This window comes from Silene latifolia, chromosome 11 (assembly GCF_048544455.1).
Source record: "Silene latifolia isolate original U9 population chromosome 11, ASM4854445v1, whole genome shotgun sequence".
Classification (NCBI taxonomy): Eukaryota; Viridiplantae; Streptophyta; class Magnoliopsida; order Caryophyllales; family Caryophyllaceae; genus Silene; species Silene latifolia.
In genome coordinates this window covers 22,541,033-22,562,209 of record NC_133536.1, presented here as the reverse complement: position 1 = coordinate 22,562,209, position 21,177 = coordinate 22,541,033, and the positions used below count along the sequence as shown (strand labels likewise).

Below are 21,177 nucleotides of genomic sequence, written 5' to 3'. Positions count from 1 at the left end.
ACCTGGTTCATTTCGGATCCTTAATTCTATTTCGGTTTTTAAAAATCGTTTTAATCTTTTCTCTCGATTTAAATTTTAAGTTTTTATAAAAGAAAGCCGGAATTCGATTTTAAAACCTCTAAGTTTACCTTGGCTTTCCATTACATTTTCGTTCTTCCTTTTTGTTTTTCATCTTCCCTTTTTTTATTCGCATTTTGAGGCGTGCGTTCACCCATGGACGGTTCGAAAGGATGATTCATGTCAGCCGACCCAAATTATTTTGGGATTAAAGCTCTGTTGTTGTTGTTGTTGTTGTTGTTGTTGTTGTTGTTGTTGTTGTTGTTGTTGTATGTTATTTTTGTTGAAATTACTAAAAATGTTGGACGACATGGAAAGAAATTACATTATAATATATTTTCTATTTTTTATTGTTGTACTTTCAAAGGTTAGACGATAAAAAAGAAATTACTTCTGTGATGTGTTATCTATCGGTGTACTTACTAAGGTGACAAGATTAGTGATACGCTTGCTATGAATCTATGATACGGAGTACTATATACTCGTAGAAAACAATAATTACCTAAAGATTTATATTTTGCTCGTGAAAAATCTCGGCTATGCCAGAGCAATTAGTCTCCCTTGTGACGGAAGGTATCCGTCACAACGGAGAGACGGGTTAAATTGATACCATATTGTTGTAAATGGGCGAAAATGACCCGTCTAGCATGGGAAATGACAAAAAGAGAAGAGAGAGGAGGGATTTGACATTTTGAATAAACAAAGAATAAATTGTTGGTTGGGTTTCCCATTCTGACGGTTTTCATCCCCCTCTCTCATCAAATCCGCCTAGTAAAATCCCAGTCAAATAATTTCCTTCCCTCTCTCATCAGATTTCCTCATCATCCACACCCTCTCTCTTCAAATCCTAGAAAAACCCAAATATTCAATATCTTCATCGTCTTCATCATCCCTGATATGCAAAATAGTCTTCATCATTATTCATCGTCTTCATCACAATGGGCAAGAAACAAATGGCTAGGAGGACACCGCCGAAGAAAGCAATGGATGGTATGATTTTTGTTTAGGGATGTTGCTTTTTTTTAGTAAACCGAATAAACAAATTCGTCTTCATCATTATTCATCGTATTCATCATCATTTTTGTTGAATAAACCAAATAAACAAATGATTATTTTTTATTAATAAACCGAATAAACAGATATTTTTGTTGAATAATTATCTTTTTGTTGAGTATTATGACATTGTTGTTGATTAAAATGTGAGTATTATGACATTGTCAGATTAAACACTGTCAGATTATGGTTTAACAATTTTTTTGTTGAATAAACACTGTCAGATTAGGGTTTTACAATTTTTTTGTTGAATAAACACTGTCATAATTATTTGATTTTTACAATTTTCTTGTTGAATAATGCATGCATGTAAATTTTTGGTTGAATAATTTATTGGGTTTTACAAAATCTAATATTTCCACTATTGATGGATGACTAGGTGATAAGAAAGGTAAAGGGAAGATTGCGACGCAGAAGGGTAAAGAAAAAGCGACATCGGGGATTTCCTTTAGAGATCCGGTGGATACGCAAGAAAATGAAGAGAGTGATGGCTCAGAGGAGATTTCAGAGGAGTCGGAAAACAGTGGTGAGGAGGAAGGCAGTGGTCAGGAGGAGGACATAGAAGACAGTGATCAGGAGGAGGAAGGAAGTGATGAGGAAGATAAGCATGTGAAAAAGTCAGAGGATGGGGGTTTGGCAGACGCTCTTGATAAAGTCGTCAAAATGGCAGCGGCTCTTGGTGTAAAGAAGAAGACGAAGGAAGAATCGTCCGTGGTAAACGGTAAGGTTCATATGTGACCATTTTATTTGACGAATGTGATCAATTTAACTGATAAATGTGCCGTGGTTAGCGTTATGTGGCTCTGTTAGGGTGAATTGAGGTAATATTTACAGGGTAACAGATATGCATAAGACATGGTCACAAATTTGACAGTTGTAAAATGTATCCACATTTGTTGTGATGAATAAATGTCACTGTTTGTTAGACTGGCCTGAACTAATATTGACAGGGTAACAGATATGCTAACACAAGGTGACATATTTGTCATATTTAAAATGTGACGACATTGTCTTGTGCTGAATAAATGTTAAATGGTTAACATATCCTTGTGGCATGTATTTGTGATGAAATGTGACCACCTTAGTGAAGGGTACTTAACTGAAACTGGTAACATCATCTGTATAACACATGGCGACATTATTAAATCATTATTATGTGACCATTTTTGTTGGACATTGTGACCATCTTAGTGAAGACTACATATAGCAACATCTGTAGAAAACATGGTAACATTATCAAATGTATATTATGTAACAACTTTTGTTAAGAAATGTGACTACCTTGATGAAGCCTAAATGTCTTAACATGGTATCATAATAGACAATAGATGAACACACATGAATTAAAATCATAACATCTATGTAAAACATGGTGACATTATCAAATCTATATTATGTGACCACTTTTGTGAAGAAATGTAACTATGTTGGTGATTTGTAAATATGTTGACATGGTAACATAATAGACATTAGATGAACACAGATGAATTAACATCATAACATCTATATTAAAAATGGTGACATTATTAAATCTATGTTATGTGACCACTTTTTCGTAGAAATGTGACTACCTTGGGGAAGGCTAAATATCTTAACATGGTAACATATGGTGACATTATAAAATCTTTATTATGTGACCATCTTGCATATATGTTAACATGGTAACATATACTTTAGTATTCAGCTGTAACCATCTTGCCTTATAGAACACATTCTAAAATGGTTACATTATTCCTCAGAGATGGTTACATCTGTAATATGTTGTGTGGTGACAATCTTACATGTAAATATGTATGCTTGTTTTTAGGGAGATTTGCATGCTAAAATGGTAACATAACTAGGCAGTATGGTGGCATGCTTTTGAAGTTTACAAAGTTGACCAATTATTTGCAGCAGATTCTTGAAAAGTAGCAGCTGTTGTCGAAAGACCGAAGAAGGTGGAGGTTGGTCAGGGATCGAAGAGAAAGTTACCCGAGGGGGCAGTGGTTCAGAAAAAGAAACGACAAAGGAAGGAAGGAACGTATGTTAACCATTGAATTGTTTCTCTTCATGTTACAGCCTTCACTTCATGTTACCCATGTTATCTTTTTTCTTTAACGACTAATTGTTTATCTCCTATCATAGGAAACTGAAGGCGGTCGAGGGACATGGATCACCAACGTCCCTGCACTATGTCATACAGCATTTATCGTCAGCTCAGAGGAAAGATGTGGAAGATATTGGGTTCGGAGGTCTTCTAGAACTGAAGGCGTCTAGGTTTATTCATACCGTGGTTGATTGGTTGTTGGAGCACTACGATACGCACACTAGGCTGATGTTATTCAACAGGTTTGATCGTTTCTCAATCAGTAAACATGATGTGTATGATGTCTTTATGTTACCATGTGGGGGTGAGGATGTGCCAACTGTTAATGACGATAAGGAGCTATTGCACGGATGGAGAGAGAGGTTCGGTGCTTTACCGAACAAAGAAATAGTGTTGGACAAGGTTAGGGGTGAGATGCTGCAATTGGTGGAAGGTGGATCAGAATTTAAGAAAATGTTTGTCTTGTTTGCGATGGGATCGTTCTTGGTCCCAACCGTTCACAATCGTGTTGACACTAGGTTGCTTGGGGCAGTGGAGGATGTTGCTGCCATACCAAAGCTGGACTGGTGCTCTTACATACTGGATCAGTTTGACTATTCTATTGAATCATGGAAAGGGAACGAGTCCAAAAGTATTGGGGGCTGCTAAATGTTCTTTCAGTTAGTCTACTTTCACCGAATGATTTGGAGGGGTGAGCCTGAGGCCAGAAGACTGCCTTTGATACAACATTGGCCATATGAGGCAGTGAAGAAGCGAGTTAAAGAGGAGTGCAAAGCTTACACCATCCATAAGGGCTTCGGGATAGGAGTGTTGGACCTGACCACGTATCCTATATCCCTTCATCTGGAGAAATCATTCTACAGACTACCGGTTGAAGGACTTGATCATGACGTGGAACCTATCAGGCAGGAAGCGGCTCGTCCGGCGGAGAAAAGTACGATTGCCGATCAGGAAGCGGAAGATGTCAGGCAGGACGAAGCTCCTCCGCTGGAGAAAGGTTCGACTGCCGAGGACGAGGGATGTAGGACTGTGTCTTTCGCACTACCAGATGACCTTCCTTCAGATGAGGATCTGCGCCGTCTGTACAATGACGTAAGTCCGACCACATTCATTTATGTTTGTTGCAGTTTGAAATTTGACAGCATGTTATGTCTTGAAATCTTTGAAATTGTCACATTTTTTATAAAATTGCGCCCATTCTGGTTTACTTATGAAATTAGACCAATTTAGTTTTGATATGTAGGAGTTGTGTTAGAATGAAATGCCACAGCAAGTTCTGTGTGTTTTTTACTATAAAGGGTGACATTTTGGCAAACCATGGTAACATTATTATGGAATATTAACATGTAGTGTGTCTTTAAACTATAAATGGTCACATTTTTACTTAAGATGGTTACTTTCTGATCTACTTTCACAATGTGACCCTGGTAGTTATGATATGTAGGTGTTATAGTATGTAATGTGTGGAAAGGTAGTGTGTCTTTAAACTATAAATGATCACATTTTTTATTAAGATGGTTACATTCTGATCTACTTTCAAAATGTGACCCTGGTTGTTCTGATATGTAGTTCTTTTAGATTAAAATATGACATCATGTTCTGATTGTTTTTTACTATAAAGGGTGACATTTTGGCAAGCCATGGTTCCATTATTATGGAATATTAACATGTAGTGTGTCTTAAAACTATAAATGGTCACATTTTTACTTAAGATGGTTACTTTCTGATCTACTTTCAAAATGTGACCCTGGTAGTTGTGATATGTAGGTGTTATAGTATGTAATATGAGGACATGTAGTGTGTCTTTAAACTATAAATGGTCACATTTTTTCTTAAGATGGTTACATTCTGATCTACTTTCAAAATGTGACCCTGGTAGTTCTGATATGTAGTTCTTTTAGATTAAAATATGACATCATGTTCTGTTTGTTTAATACAGTGAAGGTTGACATTCTGATAAGGAATGTAACCATTCTTATGGACTGTGAGCATGCGACCATCATCGGTCAGATATGTAGGTGTTGTAGTATGAAATGGGGGAGAAAGTTGTCTGTAGGTATCTGTTTAAAATGGTTACATTCTGACTTATGATGGTTACATAATGATTGACTGTTAAAATGTGCCAACGGTCGTTGTGATATGTAGTTTCATTAAGTACAGAAGGTTGTTTGTGTGTAAGTTGTCAGAATGTACCAATGTTCTATGTGTTTAAAACTCAAAATGGTCACAAAGTGACTAAATTTACTGATATTCCTGTGGACTGATGACATGTTACCATAATAGATGTGATATGTAGGTGTTTGTTGATCATTTAAAATGATGTCATTCTGTCTAAAGTTGGTTACATTTTGATTCAATGTTAAAATGTGAGCATAGTAGGTGTGATATCTACTTGTCTTAAAAAGTGTTATTAAAAGCTAGGTATGTTGAACCTTATATTGGGGTATTGAGGTTGTGCCAATGTTCTATGTGTTTAAAAAGTCATGTTTATCCATGTACAGGGGCGAGTACTGAAATGGTACCAGACAAAGAGGAACCAGAGGTTGATTTCGCGCTTACATCGTGAAGTGGCAGCAGAAATGGTGGCGGATCCTCCATTGTCTCAGCAGGTGCGGGAACAGCAGAGCGAAGATGGTGAAGCAGCGGGTGAAGTGGAAGAGACCTTGACGCAGAAATTGGATGGTGACCCCGCATCCTATGTCGACTTTATTGCCATGCTTGATCAGGTGGACCAGGCTTTAGAGAACGTGGTTCTCCCGCCCTCTTTTTCCTTGGGGATAGAGGACATTGGCACACAGGCTCCAGGCCGCTCGTACGAGCTCAGGTACACTCGTGCTAGAGATCGTCCGCAAGGTCTGGTTAACAACAGCTCTAAGGATGTCAGCCGTGGCCAAACCCGTCCAGTACCAAAGCCTGGGGGCGGTAAGAGGAAATGAAGTGGGGTCGCGTTAAGTTAATGTAACTGTCAGTTGTTAATAATGAAGACTTTTTAGCTTTTCGTACTGTTAAGGATGTATTATTTTGAGACTGCACTTTTTGTGCTTCGGGATGTGAAGGAACTGTGAAACAGTCCTTGTTTTGAAAACAACTTCTGAACTACCTGTGTTGTGACAATTAAGACTCGTGTGGTCACTTTATTAATAGTAATGTAGTTACAGTAATATGTCCCAATTTTATTAAGCAGGTGTTATCATATTATAGACAATGTCAACAATCATAGTGCCATATGTCAGCAATCATAGGCCATATGTTACCATTTTTAACTAAAAGTATAGTTCCTAATTTATAAGGTAGAAGGGTAACATTCTACCTTAAAATGACTACACATCTCTGCTTTATAAAATGTGTAAAAGTTTTTTTAAAAAACATTATAGGTCCTGATTACAATACACAAACTTTATGAAATGGTCACATTATAGACAATGCCAACAATCATAGTGCCATATGTTACCATGTTTATTTAAGTTAAAGGGGTCACATTTTAAAATGATAACATCTGTGCTTTATAACATGTGTCAAAACGTGTGTAAAAAACACAAGTTTATAAAATGGTCACATTATACACAATGGCAACAATCATAAATCCATATGTGACCATGTTTAAGTAAGGTAAAAGGCTCACATTATACCTTAAAATTATAACATTTGTGTTTTATAACATGTGTAAAGACATCGTGGTTAGTCACTTTATCAATTTTATAATGTGACCATTTTATAGTTCACTGTTATCCTTTTAACCAGAACTTATTATCGTCATAGGTACTGATGTTACCATTTATGTGAAAATTTGTTTGTTAAAAGGGTAACATATTTAGCAAACAATGACAACAATGATCACATGTGGAGCAAAATACGCATACATTTAAACAGCAAAATAAGCAATTCAGATTGTAAACAGTAATCCGCCTCAATTAGGTTTTAAGTGCACCCAAATAACAGGCATTTAAACAACAGGAACATACAAATAAAAAAGGGCCACATTACGCCATTGCCTTGGTGACATTAACCGGTTACGACCACATTAGTAGAAACACACTCGGGATTGAGGCGTAGATAAAATATCATAGCAGACGCGGCACAGCGACGTACATAGTACTCTCCCCTGCACCACCATCAGACCCTTTCCGGGCCTTCTTCCTTGTCCCCATGTTCCTTTTTTTCCGTTGACTTCGACCCTTTGTTGTACAACGTATAGGGTCAAGAATTGGAGGCACAGGCACAGACACTTCTACAGTTGGTTGATCTTCCTCCATATTAAGCTTAGCAAGCAACAATTCCACCTTCTCATTCGCTTTAATAAACAGTTTATCCACGACAGCTCTTGCATCAGATAAATTCTGAGATTTAGTGATGAGGTAGTTCATAGCCGTCAACATTGAACGACGCCAATTGATGGCGTCATGAGCGGCAGTTCTGCGTATGTCGCTTGGGAGGAGCCTCTCCCAAACTGTAGTCTTTGAAAATTTGGTCCATCTACGTAGTATGTACCTGTCCGGTATCTCAACAACAGAATGCATGTGTAGGACACGGATGATGTGACTGCAAAGCATACCCTTAACCTGGAAGTTTCGGCACGTACATTCTGTTAGGTTGTTCTTGCAATCATAAGTCACGTGGTGGTCGTTCTCATCGTGGCTCGCAGGGGAAACACGATACAACAACACCTCAGGGTCATCAATCGGAAGGATAACAGCACGAGTACCCATGGCAAGCGCAAACTCTTTCTCAAAGACCCGAAACAGTTCCAATGTGTAAACCTGAGATGCATGTAGTAACAAATCCACTAGAGGGTACACAGAGGATGGTGTAGATCGTATGCCATTGAATTCTTTACGCTCTTCCTCACCTCGCCATCTTTTGACCGTGTTTTCAAATATCTGAAAGAATTCAGTGACGGAAGTGGTTTTAGAAGCTTGGAAGCCCATCGCATGGTTTGTGCTCTCACTCCTTTGGGACGATAGAATCCCGGCTGAAAAGAATTGATTGTTCAAGGCAGTGCTCCATTTAGCTCTATGTTTGTACTATCTCTTAAACCATGAATGGTTCACTAACCCATATTCTGTCAACATTTTGTGCCAAGTCTCCTCAAACTCAGTCTCACTGTAGCAACCATGGAGGCATTTGTTGAATAGGTTCTGGAACGGACGATCACCCTTTAACTTCCCGAAGTGAGAAATGGCGTTTTGTTGAATGTGCCACTGACACAGACGATGTCTCGTTTGTGGATAAACCTGTCACCAGTTTAACGGATAAAGTATTAGACACAAATGTTGATAAACCTGTCAGCAGTTGTAAACACACACAAACTTGCTGTCACGTTTCTTATTACAGCGTGTACATATCATGACTATCATGGTCACATTTTAACAGTATATCAGAAAGTAACCCCAACTTTGGTCATACTGTCACCATTTTAAGTTTAAATATTGTTACCTAAAACGGCTACATATCATGCTTATTATGGTCACGTTTTAAATGTAACCCGAAATGTGACCCACTGTAGTCCTAATGTCACCATTTACAGTTTAAAGACTAATATATATGACAAGATAAATAAAATAGCTTTGGTTAAAAAGGTAACACTGAAGTCTAAAACGGTGACAGTATGCAAAGTATACAAAATCAGTCATACCGTTTCAATGGCGTTTGCTATTGCTTGGTCTTGGTCAGTGAAGATCGATATGGGACGAACATCGTCACCCATGGATTCGTTGAAAACATTGAACAACCACTCGAATGATTCTTCCCTCTCGTTCGACAGGAAAGCACAACCAAACATGACATTCGACCAATGGTTATAAATACCAACAAAGGCTCCACAGATGAGATTGTACCTATTGGTGCGATATGTCGTGTCAAATATTTTAACATCTCCGTACAACAAATAGTCCTCTCTCATCATCGCATCCCGCCAGAATAGATTACTTAATCTTCCTTTTCCGTCAAACTGAACTCGGAAAAAGAACCCCGGCTCCTCCGCTTGCCTTTTAGTCATGAGGTTGATTAAAGTGGCTGCATCGCCACCTTCAATTGATTTCATCTTTAATCTGTGAACATAATTAATATGGTCTCGCTTTGTGTGGCCGACAAACGCATCACCCCCAGCCGCCGCCGCAGCAGCAACCCTAAATTGTACTGAAGGAGGAACATGCGCTTCAGTCATTGCCTTAATCAGCTCACCCTCCGCTTCTGTGATCTTGCGCTCCGACCTATGATGATGCTGCCACTGGACGGGTGTGAAAGGGTGATTATGTTCGGCCACATGCTGAACTACCACCCATGATCCATCACTGTTTACTTGTGTCCTAACAAAGGCTTCGCACTTACAGCGAGTAATTGCTGCATTCCTCACATTTCTAGTACTGACTTGGTTATCATTCGCATGTACACCTTCGCAAGAGCACCTGAAGTATTTCTCAATCAGCGGCCTGCCTTTCACGTCGGCCCTACGAGATGTTGATTTCTTGATACTAAATCCCTTCAATTGCGAATGTTTCTTATACAAGCTGAAGATGTGTTCCCATTTTCTAGCTTTTATTCCAAGTAAACAACCTGATAAATCAGTACCTATAATAAGATAATATAAGCATTGGTCACATTTCAGACTAAATATGCGGTCACCTTTGAGACTAAAACAACTACATATCACAAATAAAATGGTAACATTTTTGTAGTACATAAAAAGGTAATCATATTTAGTCAGATTGTCACCATTTTAAGTTGTAAACATACAGAACATGCTGTCACGTTTCTAACTAAAACATCTACTTATCATACTATCATGGTCACATTTAAGACTAAAACAGGATGTATCCAACTTTAGTCAAACTATCACCATTTTTTAGTTTTTGAACACACAATATTGCTGTCACGTTGCAGTCTAAAACGTCTACATATCAAGCTATCATGGTCACATTGTAACAATTTATCAGAATGTAGCCAACTTTACTCAAACTGTCACCTATTTAAGTTTATAGATTATTACCTTAAAACGCCTACATACCATAACTATCATGGTTACATTTGAACAGTTCCCCGGAATGTAACCAAGTTTAGTTATAATGTCACCATTTAAACTTTGAAAATACTCTCACGTTTCATACTAAAACAACTTCAAATCAACTTATAATGGTGACGGTTTAACAGTGTCACCATTCTAAGTTGTAAACACACACAACTTGCTGTCACGTCTCTTAATTAAACGTCTACATATCATAACTATTATTAGCTAAAACGTCTACATACAATAGCTGTCATGGTAACATTTTAACAGTAACTTGGAGTGTAACCAAATTTACTCATAATGTCACCATTTACAGTTTACAGACTATCTATGACAAGATACACAAAATAAGTAGCTTTGGCTAAAAAGGTAACACTGAAGTCTAAAATGGTGACAGTGTACAATAGACAATGCTAACATATATGAAAGATGATAATCTTAAGTCATAAAGTCAGAACATTGAACCCTAAAATGGTGACACTATAACGTGAAGATTATAAGCTTAAGACGTCTACATACAATGAATATGATGGTCACATTTTAACAGTAACCCGGAATGTAACCAAGTTTATCTATAATGTCACCATTTTAAGTTTAAAAATGCTCTCAAGTTTCATACGAAAACAACTACAATCACAACTATAATGGTGACATTTTAATAGTACATCAGAAGGTAACCATATTAAGTCAGTGTGTCACCATTATAAGTTGAAAATAGACACAACTTGATGTGACGTTTCTTAATAAAACGTCTACATATCATAACTATCATGGTCACATTTTAACAGTAACTTGGAATGTAACCAACTTTACTAATAATGTCACCATTTACAGTTTAAAGACTAATATCTATGACAAGATACACAAAATAACTGGCTTTGGTTAAAATGGTAACACTGATGTCAAAAATGGTGACAGTGTACAATACACAATGCTAACATATTGTTGTGTTATGATAATCTGAAGTCATGAAGTCATAACACTGAGCCCTAAAATGGTGACACTATGACGTGGAGTGATAGTTTGTTGCAAACGCATTTGTGCTTCTTTAATAAGGTTAGCTGATGTTAACTTATACACAGGTAATCTTCAGCTTCAACACAATAACATCAGATGTCTGTCTTTCACATGAAAAATATGCTCATTCTGTAACTCATGAGCAAAAGCTTAACAAATTGAACAATCTCATGAACGAGACATCTGCTTATGCAGCTACCATTATTCATCTAAAGATTGACCTGAATATACAAAATTGACCTAAAATCTGAAAATCTTCAAATGAACACATAAATCGTCTAAAAAAATATACAATAAATCTGTAAATCTGCAAATGAACAAATAAAAACTGTAAATCTTCAAATGAACACATAAAAATCTACAATAAAATGTTCTAGTAAATCTTCAAATGAACACAACTATGAATAACAACTTAATAGATACAATGCTTTATATAAAAAATTGACCTAAATCGTCTAAAAAACTCATCAAGAACACATTAATCGTCAAAAAAACTCATTAAGAACATACAAAATCATCAAGAACATACAAAATAGAAATAGTTTGTTGATTATTGCATATCGTCCAAAAAAATCATAAAGAACATCAAAACAAAGTAAAAAAAAACCTTTGCTCATCAACATCGTCGGAAAATCATCGTCTTTACCATCAAATAATTCACCATCAACGGTCTCAACATTACCAGTTTCCGGTTCAAGATGAGCAGTCTCGAAATCAACAATTTGTTGATTATTATCATCCTCCATTGCCGAGTTCTCGTCTAAGGCCATGGTTTGGTGAGTCAAATTTTAATCAATGATTATGATTGTAAGAAAGCTATGAAAATTTGATAAGAATTATGAAGATTTGTGAGGAGAAGATGAAGATTGTGAGAAATAATTTGAATTATTTTTAGGGTTGATTTGAGTGGGAAAGCATGGTGAAGACAGTGATAGATTAATTTTGACGTAAAGCTTGATGGGGTGGTGTAATTCATGCATGTATGCATTTAATGCCAATGTACTTCATGTTTCCCACTCAAATTATACCCAAATTTTTTATATTAAAAAGTAGCCCCACACAATTGTACAATCCGGCCCATTTAACACAATATGGTATCGATTCGCCCCGTCTCTTGTTTGTGACGGATAGCGTCCGTCACAAACAAGAATTTGTGATGCCAGAGTTCAAGTCTTAAAACCATATTCTACCTTCCTTTCTCTACGTTTCTCCCTCTGTTCCATTTGGTGTCCCACTCTAATCACATTCTAATACATTAACAAAATAATATAACACAAATTCTCATTATAGACGGACACTATCCGTCTATACGTATAGACGGATACCATTTTCCCTCACAAAATACCCATTTGCCATAAAGTGGGAAGCACATGGGGGGTGTCCCACCTTGTCCCCCTACCCATTTTATTAGAGGTCTTTACCCGTTTGTTCGCCCCACCCGTCTATACCAAGACCTATTGATAATATAATTATTGCAATATTTTATTTTGGAACAAGTGATGTGTCAAAAAGTGAGTGGAGTGACATATATAATGGGACAAAAAGTGGAACAAAGGATCCTTACTGCTCTTTTCTATCGAAACAATTGAAATAACCGAGCTTCACTAAACGCGATAATCAAATGGCAGAATTAGAAAGTAGTGTTAACATAATTACAAAAATATCTGGATATAATAGGGGATATAATTACAAAATTATTCGGATACAGTAGGACATAATTTCAAAATAACTCGGATACTGCAGGACATAAGTACAAAATTATCCGGACACTGCAGGACACAATTACAAAATTATCCGGATACATGAGGGCATTAAACATTTACAAAATTTTACCACAGTGAAATATAGTCAGGGGATGACCTTCCTTGCCCCGAAATTCCCTTGCTGGACCAAAACAAACCTTGAGATGCATCAGTCCATAATTATCCATATATTTAACCTAATCTTACAATCTAAAGGGGTGAACAGTGAGTTACAATGGTGAAACAGAGCAAGGTTGTAGCCACTCTAGTCTCTGGAACACCTTATCAATGACTTGTTTCAAGTTCTTGCATCCGATGATCTGAATTTTAGAGCTGAGACCCTCTAGAGCTTTCACAGCAGACTCAGGAACGACACACGTCTTGTACCCAAGTTTAGCCAATGTATTAACACTCTTCTATTTTCGGAACCTGCAATTGAATGATGGCTTTAGATTGAACCCAACATATCCTGACAACAAAAATTATGACAGGAGGAATTCTCGCAGTTGACCCCTATAAATAATGTGACATTAAGCGCTAAGTAACTACTCTTAATAAACGAGGAATATATCAAACTGTAAATGCTCACCGTGATAAGCTCGCCACCTAGGCCAATTTCTCCAATAAATGCCATATCATTTGGAAGAGGAAGCTCCATGAAGCTGAAGATAGGGTCATTTTGTAAATGTTATTTTCACATTTTCATATGTGATCATGTAATAGAGCAAACATCATGATTCGCCGCAAGGCGCAAGAGCAAAAATTGCAGTAGCCGAAGCGCTGCAAAAGTGAGATTCGACCATGTGTTTTTGTCATAAAAGATATAATGATACAATTTTGGGAGTCTTTTTCCAAATTAAATTAAAAACCCAACTCCAGTCCTAAGCTCATTGACATATCAATGACAAAGTCTTTACGAAGTCAACTCACGCGTGATGTGCTTACTAATCTGCCAAACATGTGGTTACTAATCTTCCATCTTCATTACTTACTTGGACTTTGTAATCCTAACACTTTCTGCATTTACAAACATAAAATTAAAAAAATTAAAAACTCAGAGAGATCATTCCTTTCCCACAATCATGGACCTGTCAAATACGTTGTCTTTAGTTCAAGTTATACTTGGTGCTATCCAAACTTTGCTTCAGATGCACTCAGTATGCTCTATTTCTTACTGCAAATCCCAGCTTGATGACCTCCTAAACACAGTGGAAACCGTCAGAGCTGTTCTTATGGATGCTGATGCCAAGCAGGACTCGCTTAACTCCCAGGAGAAGAATTACATTCAAGAGCTCAAAGATGCTGTTTACGATGCTGATGATGTGTTAGATGAGTTCCTCACTCTTGCAAAGCAGAAGCAACTCAAACGCAGCAAGGTGAAATCCTTTTTTTCTCGCTTTAAGCTTCTTACTCACAGACTTTCGAGTAAAGTCAAAATGGTTAACGAAAGGTTGAACAAAATTGCCACTAAGAGTGATAAGTTTAGTTTTAAGGTTGACTTTAAGCCTCTGAAATTTACAAAGGAGGAGACGACTTCTTTTTTGTGTGATCAAATCATCGGGAGGGAGGAAGATGTGGAGGAGATTATAGGTGTTTTGTTGGGTTCTGTTAATGTTGATCATCCACCTGTTTCTTTTCTTGCCATTGTGGGCATGGGAGGCGTGGGAAAAACCGCTCTTGCCCAACTTGTGTATAACGATCCTAGGATCAATGAGGCATTCGAACTGAAGAGGTGGACATGCATTGCTGATCAGGATGAACAGTTGGACTTGAAAGGACATTTAGGGAAGGTGGTGAAAGGATCATCCATTGATGATAAAATGTCTTTGGAGGAGATACATCATGAAATTAAGAGGCAATTAGGAGGCAAAAAGTTTTTGCACGTGTTAGATGATGTGTGGACTGAAAGTTATGATGAATGGCAGCGGTTTGAAGGGTTTTTGAAGGTTGGCGGAAGGGGGGGTTGGATAATTGTAACTACACGCTCGAAAACAACTGCCCAAATGATTGCGGGTGATAGAGTTCATGTGCTCCAAGGTTTGTCAGAACATGAGTAATGGCATTTGTTTAAAAGGATGGCATTTCAAGCAGTACAAAGAGATGATGATGAATCGGTTAAACTTGGCAAAGAGATTGTTAAAAAGTGCATCAATGTCCCGCTTGCTATTAGAGTGGTAGGAAGTCTTTTGCGTGGTCAATCCAAGTCTAAGTGGCTGTCATTTCACGACAAAGGGTTAGATAGACTAACCCGCATACTGATGGCAAGTTACAATCAACTTAACCCTTCCTTGAAGTCTTGTTTTCCCTAATGTGCTATCTTTCCCAAGGATTGGATGATTTGTAAGAAAATGTTAATTCGGCTTTGGATGGCACAAGGCTACATTAACTCGGAAAATTTGGGCGAGGGCTACTTTCTAATATTGCTTCAAAGGTGTTTTTTCCAAGATTTACTCGAGGATGAGTTCGGGGAGATTGTGTTATTTAAGATACATGATCTCTTGCATGATATTGCTGAAAAAGTAGCAGGGGAAGAGATTTGTAGGTTCAGTTTTAATACTTCTAATGTGAGTAAATGAGTTCGCCATCTCTTTTTTGTGAGCAACCCTCAAGCACATCACATCTTCAATTATACCCATGTTCGTACATGTCTTCAACTTATGGGTAGAGTGGACGAATTACTAGCAAGTAAATCAATACCGAAATGGACATGCTTAAGGTTCTTAGATTTGAGTTATTCGGAGGCCAAGAGTCTACCAGAATCAATAGGTCAATTGTTGCATCTGAGGAGTTTAGACCTCTCATACAATACCAATCTAGAAGTTCTTCCCAAATCGATAACAAAGCTAGTTAATCTACAAATTTTGGATTTACATTCTTGCAACAGTTTAAAACAATTGCCAGATGATGTGAGCAAGCTAGTTGATCTAATCACCTTAGATATAGTTGGCTGTGACGCACTGAGATATATGCCAATGCCGGCAGCCATAGGTATGTTGACCAATCTCAAAACTCTATGCCAATTTGTGGTTGGTGCTCGACCAAGTTCAACTTCAAAGCAATGGTTTTATGGGTTGGTAGACCTAAAGCACCTGAACAAATTGAAAGGGGATTTGAAGATTGAAATAGCAGTACTTAAAAATGCAAAATTTGTGAAGGAAGAACATGGTGGTGGAGGCTACTTAAGGAGTAAGGAACACCTAGAAAAGATTGTAATTAACTTTAGACGCGGAGAGGAGTATGAAAGCAGGGGTCTGAGCAAACATTGCTGGAGGAGATGGAGCCACATCATGATGTCAAAGCATTGGAGTTGGAAGGGTATCTCGGTGAGACAATACCGAGATGGCCAGGGAGGAGGGATAGCTCGGTGTTGTTCGATTTTCCTAATCTTTACACTTTACAGATCCAAGATTGCAGTCAGTTGCTCTATCTGCCTTGGCAGATTGGCAAACTTCCCTGCCTTAAAACGCTCGATATTTGGAATTTGCCGAATGTGGAGTATTTCATGGATGAAGACTCAGAAACACTTGTCTCGGGTGAAGGATCATCCTTCTTTCCCTGCCTCCAGAAACTCACGATTTCTATGTTGCCTAAGTTAAAAGGGTGGTGGCGGAGATCAGAATTAGGGTCCCTCGTGGTCCATCTTAATGACAGTGGGAGTCGCCCAGAAGGACATGTAGAGTGGGTATCATCTCCCTGTTTTCCTCTGCTAAAGGATCTCCTTATAAATTCTTGTGAAAAGATGATGTTTGTTCCTTTATGCCCGCGACTCGAAGATCTCGAAATATTTGATTCCAGAAGAACTATGAGTTGCACACCTTGTGATGACCCACTGACGCCATGTCCCAAATCGAAGACGCTGCACATCAGCGACTTGGAGTGGCTGAAATCAATGCCAATCGAGTACTCTGTGTTTCTTTTATATATTAGTATACTCGACGAGAAGAGAATGGAGAGTTTGGGAGAAGTGGAGGAGTTTCCGACCTGTTTATTGTCTTCCCTGCGAAGCTTACGCATCTCAAGTTGCCCTCAACTTAAGAGCGTGGGAGGATGGTTGGATCATCTTTCTGGCCCCTCATCCGACACATCTCAACACTTGAAGTGCACCAGTAGAAAATAGTGTTATCAGATACAGAGTAGACCACTCTTATTTCTATTGTGTATTTGTCTTTATCATTGTATTTGTGTTTACCATTGTACCAGGTAATTAAGTTCTGACTTATATACACCCAAGAGTATTTTCTCTTTGCAGGATAAGTCGAGTCGCTATCTATCTTAAACGCTTTAGGTACCTGGACTGAGTTTGCCTGACAATGTGTTCATTCTCTCAACAGCGTTTTTTAAGCTTGTAAGCGAGATTGCTCATTGCTGCAACAGGTTTACTAGCATCTTGAATGGTCTATCAGCTTACAGTAACAATGATATGATACAGAAATCACCACGCTTTCCATATCTAATGCCTAGGTCCACAGTCCACTGTCGGTTGCCCAACATTGCACGGGTATATTCTGCCTGTAGTTTAAAAGGCGTGAAGTGGATGCACGCACCTCAGTGACACGGGATGTGCTTTTAAACAAACTCAGTTTTTCAAAATTTGTGCAATATTTCCCTTGGTTGGACTTTTTCAGGAGGGTTAACAATGTAAGGGAGTAAACACCAGGGATAATCTGCCAAAGTGAAGGGTATCATAAAAGAGAGGAAACTATTGAAATCGCATAGTAGTGCGCCTCGCTAACTACATCTTGTCAATAACGCGCACTTAAGGTGCACCCGGGCATTTTGGCTAATGCCACACTAGACCATGGCACGACCAAAGTGCGCTGTTTTAAACTATGCTCTTGCCTATTCCTCTTACCACAGGTTGGCAACTTATGTTCTCAAATTTTTTATCCAGTTTACTTCTACCTCTAAATCCCTCTTCATTCAGGTATTACAGCTTTGTCAAAGGCTCAAACTTTCTTCACCAAATAAGTATATCATGCTCGAATTCAACAGAAGTACGGAGTAACAGTCAACAATACATATAATGCAACATAGCAAAATTGGAAACTCGATTTATACCTGGCACAATACCACCACGAAGCACCGTATTAACTTCTTCTCCGAACAAGCCAGGCCTGAAAAACACCAGTCAAATTTCAGCCCTCATTCTCAGTATTAAGCAAAATTTGGGGTTATTATCCAATCTAACTGTTAAACCTAACTAATTAGACCGCGATAATTGACTCGCAGCCTAACAACATCTAATGAAGGCAGATAGGCAATCAAATCAAACATAAAATTAACAAACAAATTTCATATTTTGAATAAACCTAAAAAAAAAAAATATGATATTGATTCTTGTCAATTCTTCTAGACTCGAACTATTTGAACTGAACTGAACTTATAAAATCCGACTTGAACGAAAATTAACAACCAAACAGGCAACTTACAATCGAATACGCTGATCGGAATGATTAATCCCTGGATTCACATCATCTAAGATAACCGGCTCATTTTGGCCAACGCTTTGGTCAGGCAACCACGAACTTTTGATCACATTATCAGAAACCTCAGACTCATTAAACTCCTGTTACATTTACCCCCCCCCCCCTCATTTTCCGACGCCGGAAACGGTAAAAAACTCATCACCACATCCTTACCCACTTTATCATCACTAGTTACAGGTTTAATTGAACAAACCCTAACACTAGGTTCAGAAATCGGTTCTTGGGGTGAGGAATTCTGTTCGGATACCCTATCGATGTCGTTGGAAGGCGATTCGGGTGATGATTTAGGGGTAATTGAATCATCTGAATGAAAATGGCGGGAAAAAATAGAGTTTAGTGAGGGGAGAATAAGGTTGAATTTGGGGGAATTACGAAGAAGGGAATATCGTGAACGGCGAAGGATATTAAATGCTGTCATATTTTTTGAAGGTTGAAAACTTGCATATGAGAGTGATGATGATGATGATGATGATGTTCATACTTTACAGAGAGTATAAACAGTTGAATTTGCAGAAACGCGCGAAAATAACGAGAGAGAGGCTATGTGATAGAGACAGGCTAGAGTTAACGTGGTCTAATAGGAGCCGCTTACATTACAACCTAGGTAGCACGGACACTCCTCCTAATCGGCCTTCCCGTGTCAGACACCTGTGTCGGACACGACACTCGCCGGACACACGTCAAAACGTGTCGGACACTTGTAAAACCGTGTCTAACTTTCATCTTTTATTTGGGCACGTGTCCGACACGTGTCCATGGTATTTTGAGCCGTGTCCATGGTATTTGGACACACCTTTAAACGGAATCAAGTTGAATTTAAGGTAAATGGCGTGAATTGTTATATGGTTGAATTTGTTGGGGAAATAAGTTGAATTGGGAGCAAATGATGTTCTTTAGACTAGTAATGAGATGTCGAAATAAATTGATTATCAGGTGGTTTTTGGTTTTGAAAATGAGAATGAGTTAAAATTAACGTTAAGTTTTACCTTCACTTATTTAAATTTAATATTCAATACTTTTTCAAAATTAAAATCACACATAAATAACTATAAAATATATACTTTATTAAATTTAAATGACGTGTCCCGTGTCCTAAATTTCATGTGATGCCGTGTCGCGTGTCCGTGTCGTGTCAGTGTCCGTGTCCGTTTTGGTGCTACCTAGATTACAACAACATCATAGCCTTAATCCCAAAATGATTTGGGATCGGCTGACATAAATCATCCTTCTGAACCGTCTATGAGTGAACGCACGCCTCAAAATGCGAATAAAAAAAGGGAAAATGAAAAACAAAAAGGAAGAACGAAAATGTAATGGAAAGTCAAGGTAAACTTAGGAGTTTTAAAATTGAATTCCGGATTTCTTTTATAAAAACCAAAATAGAATTAAGGATTCGGAATGAACCAAGTAAAATCTATAAGAAAGTGGTTAGTAAAAAGTGTAATAAAGGAGAGAAGAATAAATAATTTAATTTCTTTAAATTAAATAAAAAACACTAAATATGTCAAAAAAACATCAAATACGGAGTACTAAAAATCCACATGTATCATCTCCTTCCATTGTGCCCTCTCCGTCACCATACTCTCCTCAAGCCCCAAACTTATGAGCCACTTACATTAGTTACATTTAATTCGTGCCCGTCTCAAACATGACCAACTGGGTATATTCGTTTAAAGTATAAACGGTTTAAATATGTCATCACTTACATAATAAGACATGATAATATCTCACTTGTTGTTTGTCTTATTATGAAGGTGGTGTGATATTTGACTCGTCTATAATTTTAGACAGATAGTGTAAAGTGAGAATTAGTGATTAGACAGAGATGTTAATTAATCGGGTCAATTTTAGGTCTAATCAAGTTGGATCGAAACGGATCATATTGAAATGACGAGATCAGGTCATAACGGATTAACCGACCCTTTCGGATTGAGTCGAGTTCAAGTCATGTCGTTATTTGTTCGGATCATTTCATAGTAAGCTTGGAGTGCTAATCATGGGTTGTATCGGGTCGCAAGTCGACTTAACAAAATTGTCTGATCCAAATGATCGCCCCGAATAACCCAACCCGACACCTGAACCTGACCTAAACCCGAATTGATCTGATTCAGTATAACTCGACCCGAGTGTTTATTGTTGCAAATTGAATTCTTATTCACAAATAACTTAATAATAGTGGACCGGAATCTGAATTGACTGGCCTAATCCAACCCGACACGAAGTCTTCAAACTCGAAATGACCATACCCGATTAACCTGTTTGAAATAGCTTTACAAAGTTGGGTTTGTGAGCTGTTACTCTACGAGAGACTTGGATGTGATCCTAATTCAGGGGTTCATCCAGATAGGATTTGGTTGAATTGGACCGTCGGATAACACATAGCTGGATATTAGTCTTATTGAATCCATCCCAAACCCAACGTTGTCATCCGAAACGTTTATACCGAAACATTTGTAAATGATCAATGTCGAAGTAAATTGATTATTAGGATAAATAGAATAACCATAAATCGAAATATTCCTATAACTTAATAATTGATTATAAATCTTCAAAAGTATTTGATTTATTTTTATTTTTCCTAAGATTAATGAGGTGTTATTAGTTAAAATTAGCAAATGTTGTTTTTATCTGATAAAATGTCATAAACAGATAACAAAGTATATTCCAATAAAATTCCAAAATTTGTCGAATTAATGTTGAAATGTTGATATACATGAAGTCATGAACACAAAT

The 21,177-nt window shown here is 37.7% G+C and overlaps 3 protein-coding genes across 3 annotated transcripts; 2 read left to right on the top strand and 1 right to left on the bottom strand.

The window, feature by feature from the left end:
• Positions 1–970: 970 nt before the first annotated feature.
• LOC141613224 (uncharacterized) lies at positions 971–1,953 on the top strand. Its single transcript, XM_074431963.1, has 2 exons — positions 971–1,047; positions 1,490–1,953. Exons 1-2 carry the CDS (start codon positions 996–998, stop codon positions 1,846–1,848), a joined length of 411 nt encoding a protein of 136 aa, XP_074288064.1. The 5' UTR covers positions 971–995; the 3' UTR covers positions 1,849–1,953.
• A 665-nt stretch (positions 1,954–2,618) lies between these two features.
• Positions 2,619–6,277, top strand: LOC141613223 (uncharacterized). The gene is made up of 2 exons (XM_074431962.1): positions 2,619–4,288; positions 5,698–6,277. Exons 1-2 carry the CDS (start codon positions 3,845–3,847, stop codon positions 6,130–6,132), a joined length of 879 nt encoding a protein of 292 aa, XP_074288063.1. The 5' UTR covers positions 2,619–3,844; the 3' UTR covers positions 6,133–6,277.
• Positions 6,278–12,888: 6,611 nt separating this feature from the next.
• Positions 12,889–18,862, bottom strand: LOC141613084 (uncharacterized). Its single transcript, XM_074431819.1, has 5 exons — positions 18,638–18,862; positions 18,388–18,524; positions 18,017–18,072; positions 13,548–13,620; positions 12,889–13,387 (listed from the first exon to the last, which is right to left on the bottom strand). Exons 1-4 carry the CDS (start codon positions 18,860–18,862, stop codon positions 13,565–13,567), a joined length of 474 nt encoding a protein of 157 aa, XP_074287920.1. The 3' UTR covers positions 12,889–13,387; positions 13,548–13,564.
• Positions 18,863–21,177: the final 2,315 nt, after the last annotated feature.